We start from the raw sequence: 13339 nt of genomic DNA, 5'->3' as shown, positions 1-13339 counted from the left end.
CCAAACTCTGATTTGCGCCGACGTGACCCGTGGCCACGTCGGCGGGACTTCGGCCCATCCGGGCCGGAGATTTCAGGTCAGTGCAAATAAAATGAAATCCCGCCGGCGCCAGCTGTTTTCACAGGCCGCCGACGGGATTTGCACAACGCCGGTTTTTTTTCCGGCGGGAGAATTACGAAACCTGCGGGAGCGGAAAAGACGCCGCTTCCCGCCAATTCTCCGACCCTGCGTGGGGTCGGAGAATCCCGCCCATGGTTTCCAGTTGGGGAACGTACGTACTGCTTTCTTTGGCACGCAGTCGTCCACACATTTGCTGATGAAGTCTGTGACGGTGGTGGCATACTCATTTAAGTTAGTCGCTGAGTTCTTAAATATGGACCAATCCACTGTCTCTAAGCAGTCACGTAAGAGCTCTTCTGTCTCCTCGGACCAGCACTGCACAACCTTCTTAGCTGGATTCTCCCGCTTGAGTTTCTGCTTGTAAGCCAGGAGAAGGAGTACAGTCTTGTGGTCTGATTTCCCAAAGTGCGGTCGGGGGATGGAACGGTAGGCGCCCTTGATTTTTGAGTAGCAGTGGTCAAGAGTGTTGTCGCCCCTGGTGGGACAGGAGATGTGCTGGTGGAATTTTGGCAGTACACTCTTGAGGTTGGCTTTGTTGAAGTCTCCGGCCACAATGAACAAGGCCTCCGGGTGTTCTGTTTCATAGTTGTTTATGACTGTGTACAGTTCATCCAGCGCCTTCCTCACTTCTGCCTGGGGTGGGATGTAGACCGCTGTGATAATGGCTGAAGTGAACTCACGTGGGAGATAGTATGGGCGGCACTTTACGGTCAAGTATTCCAGGTCTGGGGAGCAGTAGGTCGTCAGGGTCGCCACATCCAAGCACCAGGAGGAGTTGATGAGGAGGCAAACCCCTCCACCCTTCGCTTTGTCTGAAGATGCCATGCGGTCCGCCCGGTGAATAGAGAAGCCTTCAGGTTGTATGGCACAGTCCGGTGAGGCGGGGGTGAGCCATGTCTCTGTGAAACAGAGCACACAGCAGTCTCTTACTTCCCTCGGAGAGGTAAGTCTGGCGTTAAGTTCATCCAGCTTGTTTTCAATCGCTTGGACGTTTGCCAGGAGTATGCTGGGGAGAGGGGTCTTGAAACCGCGTTGCTTCAGTCTAACCTGCAGGCCGCTGTGTTTCCCTTGCTTCCTCGGTCGGCGGCTGCTGCTGGATGATCCTGGGATCCGATGGGAGACGTCAGCCCTTGTGGAAGGTAGGTGGGTGCGACTGGCGGGGTCCAGGGCGCTAGCGAGGTCCAGGGCGCTGTTTACATTTCCGGGGTCATGTCTGGCAGGGTCCCGGGTGCTGGTTGAGGTAGCGGGGTTGCTGGGGGGCGAGTTTGCGATCCGGATGGGTCCCGGCGTTCTGCTGGCGCGGGTATACCTTGCAGCGTGTTCGGGTCCTCGCGCGCAGTCTCCGTTGTTTCTGGGGTCCTGGGTCGTGGGCAGGGGCTTCCTGGGGAAGATTGGGCTAGGTCCCATGGTCTGTTCCCTCCCTGGGCGCTCCTGGGGTTGGATCTTGAAGTCGGCACGGTGGGGCCTCCATGTGGATTTTTCTTTCTTCCATCACCAGGTAGGTCGGGTTGCTGGGCGGGCCTCTCCGGGTCGGGTCGCTGGGCGGGTCTCTCAGGGTCGCATTGGGCCGGGTCTTGCTGTCGGGGGTCAGGTCGGGAGCTCCGGGGACTAGGCTGGGCGATCCGGGGGCTTGCGTCGGTGGTTAGGCCGGGTTTGGAGCTCCGAGGCCCGGGTCGGCTCCAAATCGAGGTCGGGGCTTCACTTCTGGTTTGGGCCAGTCATTGCTGGTCATTGACTTCAGGAAGCAAAGTACTGCACACACCCCTGTCAGCATCTACGGGGCCGAGGTGGAGATGGTTAGCAGTTTCAAATTCCTGGGGGTGCACATCTCCAAAAATCTGTCCTGGTCCACTCACGTCGACGCTATCACCAAGAAAGCGCAACAGCGCCTATACTTCCTCAGGAAACCAAGGAAATTCGGCATGTCCACATTAACCCTTACCAACTTTTACAGATGCACTACAGAAAGCATCCTATCGGGCTGCATCACAGCCTGGTATGGCAACTGCTCGGCCCAGGACCGCAAGGAACTTCAGAGAGTCGTGAACACCGCCCAGCCCATCACACGAACCTGCCTCCCATCCATGGACTCCATCTACACCTCCCGTTGCCTTGGGAAAAGCGGGCAGCATAATCAAGGATCCCTCCCACCGGACTTACTCACTCTTCCAACTTCTTCCATCGGGCAGGAGATACAAAAGTCTGAGAACACGCACGAACAGGCTCAAAAACAACTTTTTTCCTGCTGTTACCAGACTCCTAAACGATCCTCTTATGAACTGATCTGATTAACACTACACCCCTGTATGCTTCACCTGATGCCGGTGTTATGTAGTTACATTGTGTACCTTGTGTTGCCCTATGTACTTAATGATCTGTTAAGCTGCTCGCAGGAAAATACTTTTCACTGTACCTCGGTACACGTGAAAATAAACAAAATCCAAATCCAGGCTGGGTCTCCCCTGATTGCATACTGCCGTTCCTCACTGCACAGGCGCACAGCATCACAAGCCGCTTGGATAATGCAGTTCTGGCTGATGATTGGGTGTCCCCTATTGTTCGAAGGCCCTGTGCACAGGGATGGTGTGCTTCATTGTAAATCTGCCTTTGCACCCCTGTCTCCTGGAGGCACTATGTCTTGCCGATAGAACTCTAACATTCAAGTAGCTATTTTTCATGACTGAGGTAATTGGAGACAACAAACTGTTCACATGAGTGGTTAGTGCTCCTAACACATAAATAACAAACCCCCTTGTAACTTCCCCTCCCCATCCCTCCAGCCTCTGGGCAGTGATAAAGTCATTATTTGCCAGCCACAGACTGGATCAAACTAGTACTTTTCTGGTCTATACGGCTAAGTTCCACGGTAAGTTAGGTGCTGGTTTAGCACAGGGCTAAATAGCTGGCTTTTAACGCAGACCAAAGCAGGCCAGTAGCGCGGGTTCAATTCCCGTACCAGCCTCCCCGAACAGGCGCCGGAATGTGGTGATAGGGGCTTTTCGCAATAACTTCGTTTGAAGCCTACTTGTGACAATAAGCGATTTTCATTTTCAGAAGCCACTGTTTGTTTTTATACACTGGTGAATAAATCAAAGACATTCCTCCATTTGTGCTTTGTCAGGATATTATTCTGGCTGAATCATTTTTGAAACTTTTTAAAACAACACAGTGAAATGTTTCAGTATCTAAAAAAGCAAGTAGGAATTGATTTGTCCGTCCCATAAAAGGCACATTTACAATGACGTACCTGCGTGCATTCTCTCGTTTTCATATTCCACAGGTGTCTGAGAAGTAGCATTGTACATGGTGAATGGCTGGCTGCTGAACAGGTTATCACAGTGCAAACTGTGGCAGAGGTTCTCCAGGAAGCGCAGGATGAAGACGATACTGTTGACGGCTGGCAGGCTCAGTGTGTGCTGTTCTCCATCAAACGTAGCTGGAACCAAGAGATTTTCAAAACCATCAGTCGAGACTGGATTCCAAACCAAATCGCAAAGGTGAAAGACCAGTGTGTGACCTACTGCACCAGGTCCTCCCCAAAAAGAACAGGATTCATTCATTTTAATAATGTGCCACAGAGATCCGTGCTGGGGCCACAAGTATTTACAATATATGACTGACTTGGACGAGGGAAGTGAATGCAATACTGTCAAGTTTGCGGATGGCGCAAAAACAGGTGGGGAGACAAGTGGTGAGGACGACACAAAGAGTCTAAGGAGGGATACCGACAGGTTCAATGAGTGGGCAAAAACTTGGCAGATGGAATTTAATCCGGGAAAATGTGAAGTTATACTCTTTAGTAGGACAAAGAAAGGAGCTGAATATTATTTAAATGGAGAAAGACTGCAGAAAGTTGTAGCACAGTGGATTTGGGAGTCCTCGTGCATAAATCCAAAAAAGCTAGCATGCAAGTTCAGCAGGTAATAGGGAAGGCAAATGAAATGCTGGCCTTTGTTTCAAAGGAATGAAGTAGAAAGATAGGGAAGTCTTGCTAAAACTATACAAGGCACTAATTAGACCATACCTGGAACACTGTAAACAGTTTTGGTCCCATAATCTAAGCAAAGATATACTGGCATTGGAGGCAGTCCAGAGAAAGCTGACAAGGTTGATCCCAGGTATGGAAGGATTTTATTATGAGGAGAGATTGAGTAGATTGGGTCTGTACTCTTTGGAGTTTGGAAGTATGAGAGATGACCTGATTTCGAGATACAGGATTCTCAGGGGGCTTGACAGGGTCGATGCTGAGAGGTTAGTCCCGTTATGGGAGAGTCTAGGACCAGAGGGCATAATCTCAGAGTAAGGGGTCATCCATTTAAAGCAGAGATAAGAAGGAATTTCTTCTCTCTGCGGGTAGTGAATCTGGAATTCTTTACTACAGAGGACTTTAATCTTCATGCTGATTGGGTTCATTAAGTTGGAAAGGGTAGCTTCGACAACAAATTCATAAGAGTTCATTAAGAATAGTTTCCTAGAGCAATATTTAATGGGGCCAACTAGGGAACAGGCTATTTTGGATCTGGTAATGTTTCATTCACTCAGTTGATGACATCAAACAAGAAGGTGCAATGTCTTTTAGAGTCACAGGTTAGTTGACGGTTCTACTGTGTAATTAATAATGCTGTCTCATTCTATTCAGAGGCCATGACATCACATTTCAAAGAACAAAAGAACAAAGAAAAATACAGCACAAGAACAGGCCCTTTGGTCCTCCAATCCTGCACCGACCATGCTGCTCGACTAAACTAAAATATTCTGCACTTCCGGGGTCCGTATCCCTCCATTCCCATCCTATTCATGTATTTGTCAAGATGCCCCTTAAACATCAATATCGTCCCTGCTTCCACCACCTCCTCCGGCAGTGAGTTCCAGGCACGATTCGATTCTTCATTGTTGCTCCCATAATGGGTTCCGTTAACATAGTGGTTATGCTACAGGATTAGTAAACCAGCAGGCCTGGACTAATAATCCAGTGAATTAGTTCAAATCCCATCATGGTAATTATGCAGATTAAACAAATCAGAAATTAAAATGTTAGTATCAGGAATGTTGACCATGAGGCTACTAAATTGTCACAACTCATCTGATTCACTAATGTCCTTCAAGAAGGAAATCTGCCTTCCTTGCCTGGTCTACATGGTGACTCCAGGCTAATAGCAATGATGTTGATTCTGAAATGGCCCATCAATCCACAGTTGTGCAGGAATGGGCAACAAATGCTGACCTTTTAGGCGATGTCCCCATCCTGTGAGTGAATCCAAAATAAATCACCCAACTGTGATGGTTACTGTTAAATGTAACCTTCTTCTGATTGTTCCATTTTGTTTAACCCTCCCCCCATCCTCTGCCCTTGCTCTATGTTGTTTTTCATCCACCTCCCCTTCCTCAAACCTATTTGTGTCCTTAGCAACGCCCACCTGCTGTTTTTGAGAAATATATTGTATTTCTGTGATAACATTATGAAACTGATTTCACAATTTCCTAATCATTTGGGAATGTGCACTGCTGGGTAAACAAAGGGTACACTGCAGAGTAAACAAAGGGTACACTGCAGGGTAAACAAAGGGTACACTGCAGGGTAAACAAAGGGTACACTGCAGAGTAAACAAAGGGAACACTGCTGGGTAAACAAAGGGTACACTGCAGAGTAAACAGAAGGTACATTGCAGGGTAAACAAAGGGTACACTGCAGGGTAAACAAAGGGTACACTGCAGAGTAAACAAAGGGTACACTGCAGGGTAAACAAAGGGTACACTGCAGGGTAAACAAAGGGTACACTGCAGGGTAAACAAAGGGTACACTGCTGGGTAAACAAAGGGTACACTGCAGGGTAAACAAAGGGTACACTGCAGAGTAAACAAAGGGCATACTGCAGGGTAAACAAAGGGTACACTGCAGGGGAAACAAAGGGTACACTGCAGGGTAAACAAAGGGTACACTGCTGGGTAAACAAAGGGTACACTGCAGGGTAAACAAAGGGTACACTGCTGGGTAAACAAAGGGTACACTGCTGGGTAAACAAAGGGTACACTGCAGAGTAAACAAAGGGCATACTGCAGGGTAAACAAAGGGTACACTGCAGAGTAAACAAAGGGTACACTGCAGGGTAAACAAAGGGTACACTGCTGGGTAAACAAAGGGTACACTGCTGGGTAAACAAAGGGTACACTGCAGGGTAAACAAAGGGTACACTGCTGGGTAAACAAAGGGTACACTGCTGGGTAAACAAAGGGTACACTGCAGAGTAAACAAAGGGCATACTGCAGGGTAAACAAAGGGTACACTGCAGAGTAAACAAAGGGTACACTGCAGGGTAAACAAAGGGTACACTGCTGGGTAAACAAAGGGTACACTGCAGAGTAAACAAAGGGTACACTGCTGGGTAAACAAAGGGTACACTGCTGGGTAAACAAAGGGTACACTGCAGGGTAAACAAAGGGTACACTGCAGAGTAAACAAAGGGTACACTGCAGGGTAAACAAAGGGTACACTGCAGAGTAAACAAAGGGTACACTGCAGGGTAAACAAAGGGTACACTGCAGAGTAAACAAAGGGTACACTGCAGGGTAAACAAAGGGTACACAGCAGGGTAAACAAAGGGTACACTGCAGGGTAAACAAAGGGTACACTGCAGAGTAAACAAAGGGTACACTGCAGGGTAAACAAAGGGTACACAGCAGGGTAAACAAAGGGTACACTGCTGGGTAAACAAAGGGTACACTGCTGGGTAAACAAAGGGTACACTGCAGAGTAAACAAAGGGTACACTGCAGGGTAAACAAAGGGTACACTGCAGAGTAAACAAAGGGTACACTGCAGGGTAAACAAAGGGTACACAGCAGGGTAAACAAAGGGTACACTGCAGGGTAAACAAAGGGTACACTGCAGAGTAAACAAAGGGTACACTGCTGGGTAAACAAAGGGTACACTGCCGGGTAAACAAAGGGTACACTGCAGGGTAAACAAAGGGTACACTGCTGGGTAAACAAAGGGTACACTGCTGGGTAAACAAAGGGTACACTGCAGGGTAAACAAAGGGTACACTGCTGGGTAAACAAAGGGTACACTGCTGGGTAAACAAAGGGTACACTGCAGAGTAAACAAAGGGTACACTGCAGAGTAAACAAAGGGTACACTGCAGGGTAAACAAAGGGTACACTGCAGGGTAAACAAAGGGTACACTGCAGAGTAAAGAAAGGGTACACTGCAGGGTAAACAAAGGGTACACTGCTGGGTAAACAAAGGGTACACTGCAGGGTAAACGAAGGGTACACTGCAGAGTAAACAAAGGGTACACTGCAGGGTAAACAAAGGGTACACTGCAGAGTAAACAAAGGGAACACTGCAGAGTAAACAAAGGGTACACTGCAGGGTAAACAAAGGGTACACTGCAGGGTAAACAAAGGGTACACTGCAGAGTAAACAAAGGGTACACTGCAGGGTAAACAAAGGGTACACTGCAGGGTAAACAAAGGGTACACTGCAGAGTAAACAAAGGGTACACTGCAGGGTAAACAAAGGGTACACTGCTGGGTAAACAAAGGGTACACTGCTGGGTAAACAAAGGGTACACTGCAGAGTAAACAAAGGGTACACTGCAGAGTAAACAAAGGGTACACTGCAGGATAAACAAAGGGTACACTGCTGGGTAAACAAAGGGTACACTGCTGGGTAAACAAAGGGTACACTGCAGGGTAAACAAAGGGTACACTGCAGAGTAAACAAAGGGCATACTGCAGGGTAAACAAAGGGTACACTGCAGGGTAAACAAAGGGTACACTGCAGGGTAAACAAAGGGTACACTGCAGGGTAAACAAAGGTTACACTGCAGGGTAAACAAAGGGTACTCTGCAGGGTAAACAAAGGGTACACTGCAGGATAAACAAAGGGTACTCTGCAGGGTAAACAAAGGTTACACTGCAGGGTAAACAAAGGGTACTCTGCAGGGTAAACAAAGGGTACACTGCAGGATAAACAAAGGGTACACTGCAGGGTAAACAAAGGGTACACTGCCGGGTAAACAAAGGGTACACTGCAGGATAAACAAAGGGTACACTGCAGAGTAAACAAAGGGTACACTGCAGGGTAAACAAAGGGTACACTGCAGGGTAAACAAAGGGTACACTGCCGGGTAAACAAAGGGTACACTGCAGGATAAACAAAGGGTACACTGCTGGGTAAACAAAGGGTACACTGCAGAGTAAACAAAGGGTACACTGCTGGGTAAACAAAGGGTACACTGCAGGGTAAACAAAGGGTACACTGCAGAGTAAACAAAGGGTACACTGCAGGGTAAACAAAGGGTACACTGCAGGGTAAACAAAGGGCACACTGCTGGGTAAACAAAGGGTACACTGCAGAGTAAACAAAGGGTACACTGCAGAGTAAACAAAGGGCATACTGCAGGGTAAACAAAGGGTACACTGCAGGGTAAACAAAGGGTACACTGCAGGGTAAACAAAGGGTACACTGCAGGGTAAACAAAGGGTACACTGCTGGGTAAACAAAGGGTACACTGCAGGGTAAACAAAGGGTACTCTGCAGGGTAAACAAAGGGTACACTGCAGAGTAAACAAAGGGTACACTGCAGGGTAAACAAAGGGTACACTGCTGGGTAAACAAAGGGTACACTGCAGGGTAAACAAAGGGTACACTGCAGGGTAAACAAAGGGTACACTGCTGGGTAAACAAAGGGCATACTGCAGGGTAAACAAAGGGCATACTGCTGGGTAAACAAAGGGCATACTGCAGGGTAAACAAACGGCATACTGCAGGGTAAACAAAGGGTACACTGCAGGGTAGACTAAGGGTACACTGCTGGGTAAACAAAGGGTACACTGCAGGGTAAACAAAGGGTACACTGCAGGGTAGACTAAGGGTACACTGCATACCAATGAAGGGTACACTGCACGCCAAACGAAGGGTACACTGCATGCCAAACGAAGGGCACACTGCACACCAAACTAAGGGTACACTGTAGGGTAAACGAAGGGTACACTGCAGGGTAAATAATCAATCTTAAAACAGTGTTGGTAATGCAAATACAGGCAGGGAAAATCAGACACGGTTGTCAGAGGCAGGCAGCAGGTTCCATCGAAGGATGGAGGGCGGCATGGTAGCACAGTGGTTAGCACAGTTGCTTCAAAGCTCCAGGCTCCCAAATTCAATTCCCGGCTTGGGTCACGTTCTCCCCGTGTCTGCCTGGGTTTCCTCCGGGTGCTCCGGTTTCCTCCCACAGTCCAAAGATGTGCAGGGTAGAAGGATTGGCCATGCTAAATTGCCCCTTAGTTTACAAAAAGCTCAGGTGGGGTTATTGAGTTATGGGGAGGTGTGGGCTTAGGCAGGGTGCTCTTTCCAAGGACTGATGCAGACCCGAAGGGCCAAATGGCCTCCTTCTGCACTGTTAATTCTATGATTCTAGGATTTTAATTCTATGAGTCCAACCACATTCCCTCTGTCATGGCTCCAGCTTGCAAGTGCATGGGAATCTCCGTGGGAAGGATAGCGGCTGCTTAGGAGACCCAGGTCCAGCAGAACGCACACTTTCTGCCAGATATCGCTCAGATTTTCACTCCATCTCTACAGCTATGGGTTTGTTTCAGCAGTGGCTAGGTGAAAGGGGAAGGGGCATCTCAACTTCCCTCCAGTTGTTCCTTCTCCTCAAGAAGTAGGGAAATGGCTCTCAGGTAGCTAAAGGGAGGAGGGACATCAGACAGGCACACCAAGCACATCCACCCAGGTGTCTCTGTGGGTGTCCTGTTGCTTCAAATTCCCTCTGCCTGTGACTCCATCAACGTCAAAATGTAAACCAAGGAGGGTGCACCTGCAGGAGCAGGGGACCGTTTGCAGTCCGGGACTTTGTCAGCCTTGGGCCTCCAGAAAATGCCCACTGAAGTTATCTCAGACAACAGGCAGTCAGTAAGCTGCCTCCACCTCTGCTGCAGATTTTGGGGCTTCACCTAGATGTAGCGCTAGAATAAGGAAAATGAAGAAGTCTTGACACAGGTGTTCATTCACTGTATATAATCTGAACTGTTGTAAATATATTTTGCTTCTATCCAAATCTCAGGTACTGAATGACTCATCGATGCGATGCATTTGTTCAAGGGCACCAAACTACCTCCTGCCCTTGCAATTACCTCCCATGGTTATAATTATCTATCGCCACTCACGTTGGAGTCTTTTCACCCAAGTGCACTTTGCAACGTCTATGCGTTTTTGGTAAAAGTATTATTTATCGTCGAGCACCATAGCCTTTCGTGCATTCCTGCAGCATTGTTTTGCCCCCACGTCAAACCTTTATTAGTTCCCAGTCTCCCCACGCATGAGGGATTGGGGTAGTTTCACTTGTGAAATGTCTGCCAGACTGCAACGGGTATGCAATGTCAGAGGTATGTTAATTACCTAATTACCTGTGAGGATCTTTCTTTGTTCTTGAATGGCCACCTAGCATTGCTTGACTGAATCCCTCTGTCAGGTCACAGTGAGCCAGTCAAAATGGATTTAATTACATAACTATGCAATCAGTGTCTTATGGTTCACAGAAAGGATTGACCTTTGTGAGATGGACAACACCGAGGACTGCAATAGTATGAAAGCGATATGCATCTTCTTTTTTTTAACAAACAATTTTGTGGTGATTGTATATCTGTGTAGATGCAATACAACTGAGCAAGCACCAGAGGGAGCACAGGAGAGATATAAATACACACGAACAGGAAGTCAGGACACACTTCACAGGAGCGGGAGCTGGTAGCAAGACAGACTAGCAGCACAGATATAACTTTTTTTTAAATTTAGATTAGCCAATTATTTTTTCCAATTAAGGGGCAATTTAGCGTGGCCAATCCACCTACTCTGCACATTTTTGGGTTGTGGGGGCGAAACCCACGCAGACACGGGGAGAATGTGCAAACTCCACACAGACAGTGACCCAGAGCCGGGATCGAACCTGGGACCTCAGCGCCGTGAGGCGGTTGTGCTAACCACTAGGCCACCGTGCTGCCCTCACAGATATAACTTTAAGTTAAGCACTGAAGAGAGAACGAACTCACAATAAAGCATCTACTTCAACTTTAAGACTACGAACTTTATTAAGACACAAGGAACAACAGAAATTTTATTGAGGTATTTTAGGCATGTAGAAAAAGTGACATTGTACAGTACAAAAAAGAAGTCAAGACACAAAGTAAACATAGTGCAAACCACGGCTCTGTTCACGCGCGGATCTGCCTCAATATCCCCTTACTCTACTCCACCCTTGCCCCCCCTCCCCCACCGTCCACCCCCCGCTGACGCTTACTCCTCTGCGAAGAGGTGAGTAAATGGCTGCCACCTTCGGGCGAACCCTTATAGCGAACCTATCGGACATGGCGAGCTTTCTTGGTGACATGCATCTTCTGAGTGCTCATTAATATCAATGAAGGGACTTCAGCTATCACTGACGGCTGTGTTAAAACTGACTGGGCCTCGGCTCTCCCTGATGCCAAGTGAATGAAGGATGTAAATCTGGCCAGCTTCCGATGAGTGCAGAGTGATGAGTTTTTCAATAAACACACAGTGGTCCTGCTGAATTACTCTGTGAGGACAATGCTAACATAACTTGCAAGCTTACCCCCATGCTGTCATGGAACAGATCACAACCTCCTGATGTCCAATGGCATCTTGGGACTCCGTAATGTTCTATTACGCGATTGCAATACAACGTTACTCTTTTGCTTACTTCCAGAATGGTCTGATGGTTCTAGTTCAATGAAACTATCAGTCTTCAATTTAAACAAATGGCATTTAATGAATAACAAATATAAATATTAATTAGTTTGTTCCCTCTTCCACAACTATAACTGATGATAAAGTAAATCAGAAAAAATATTAATAATGTTTAACTACAAATGCCAACAAAGCTGTCTCTCTCTAACACTCTGCTATCTAGTCACTTCTGATACGAAGAGGCGGGAATATCCTCTGAGTTCAGTTTATATACATGGATCTGGTGCTGCCACCTAGTGGTTGTCTAGCACCATGCTACAGTTGTTAACCCTTTACATACCAGCAAATATACAGATCGCTACTCATATCAAGATGGGCCTCTGCATTAATCATGCATGAGAGCCGGCGTTTGGAGAGATGGTGCGGTCCGGATGTACCTGCCTTCAGATGGTCAAACCATATCCATTGATGGATGTATTTCCTCTTAGAGCCGCCTTGCTGAGCTGCTGTCATGCTGGCGTGGGTGCATTGATGTGTGAAACAGTGTTTCTGTCTCCTGGAAGGTCACCAAGGCCACTGATCTTTTTGCGCCCTGATTCAAAGGAATTCACCAGAATCATAGAAATTCTGGAAAATTTATGGTACAGGAAAAGGCCACTTGGCCCATCATGTTTGTGCCATCCAAAAAACGAGCCACCCAGCCTAATCCCACTTCCCAGCATTGGTCCGTAGGCCTGCGGGTTACGGCACTGGAGTTGCATATCCAGACACCTTATAAATCAGTTGAGGGTTGCTGTCTCTACCACTCTTTCAGGCAGTGAGGTCCTTCAATACCTCTCAGTATTCTCCAATAGGTTGTGTATTCTTTGCGTTTTTTGACTTCCCCAAATACATCACCTCCGACTTCTCGGGGTTGAATTTCATTTGCCACTTCTTTGCCCACCTGACCAGTCCATTGATATCTCCCTGACAGTATACACAGCAATCCTCCTCCCGATTTATTGTGCGGCCAATTTCTGGGTAATCCGTAAGCTTCTTGATCGTGCTCCCTACATTTACATCCAAATCATTCATAAATATTATAAGAAGCAGGGGCTGAGTACTGAGCCCTATGTAACCTCACTGGAAACAGCCTTCCAGTCGCAAAAAACACCCGTCAACCACTACCTGTTGTTTCCTGCAACTGAGCCAATTTTGTATCTAGCCTGCTACATTCCCCAGGATCCCATGGGCTTTATAAAATCAGTCTGTCATGTCTAAAGCATTGCCAAAATGCATGTAGAACACATCAATTTCACTACCTTCCATCATTCTCTTGTTACCTCCTCAAAACCTTGAGGGTATGTCCTGTCTCACCAGCAGGACACACCCAGCAGAGGTGGCGCCACAGTGGTATACAGTCAGGAGGGAGTTTTCCAGAGAGTCCTCAACATTGACTCTGGCCCTTATGAGGCCTATGACATCAGGTCAAACATAGAACATAGAACGATACAGCGCAGTACAGGCCCTT

The 13339-nt window shown here is 47.5% G+C and overlaps 1 protein-coding gene across 1 annotated transcript in view; it reads right to left on the bottom strand.

Annotated features, from left to right (window-relative positions):
• The window catches only part of scml4 (Scm polycomb group protein like 4), a 117014-nt gene that overhangs the window by 17302 nt on the left and 86373 nt on the right, over positions 1 to 13339 (bottom strand). The window contains exon 5 of the mRNA XM_038801013.1: positions 3368 to 3556. Within this exon, the coding sequence (XP_038656941.1) occupies positions 3368 to 3556 (189 nt within the window). The remainder of the gene's footprint in view (positions 1 to 3367; positions 3557 to 13339) is intronic.

Source organism: Scyliorhinus canicula, chromosome 6, assembly GCF_902713615.1.
Source record: "Scyliorhinus canicula chromosome 6, sScyCan1.1, whole genome shotgun sequence".
NCBI classification, from domain to species: domain Eukaryota; kingdom Metazoa; phylum Chordata; class Chondrichthyes; order Carcharhiniformes; family Scyliorhinidae; genus Scyliorhinus; species Scyliorhinus canicula.
Note: the sequence above shows the minus strand (reverse complement) of the source record. Positions and strands in the feature narration are given on the sequence as shown.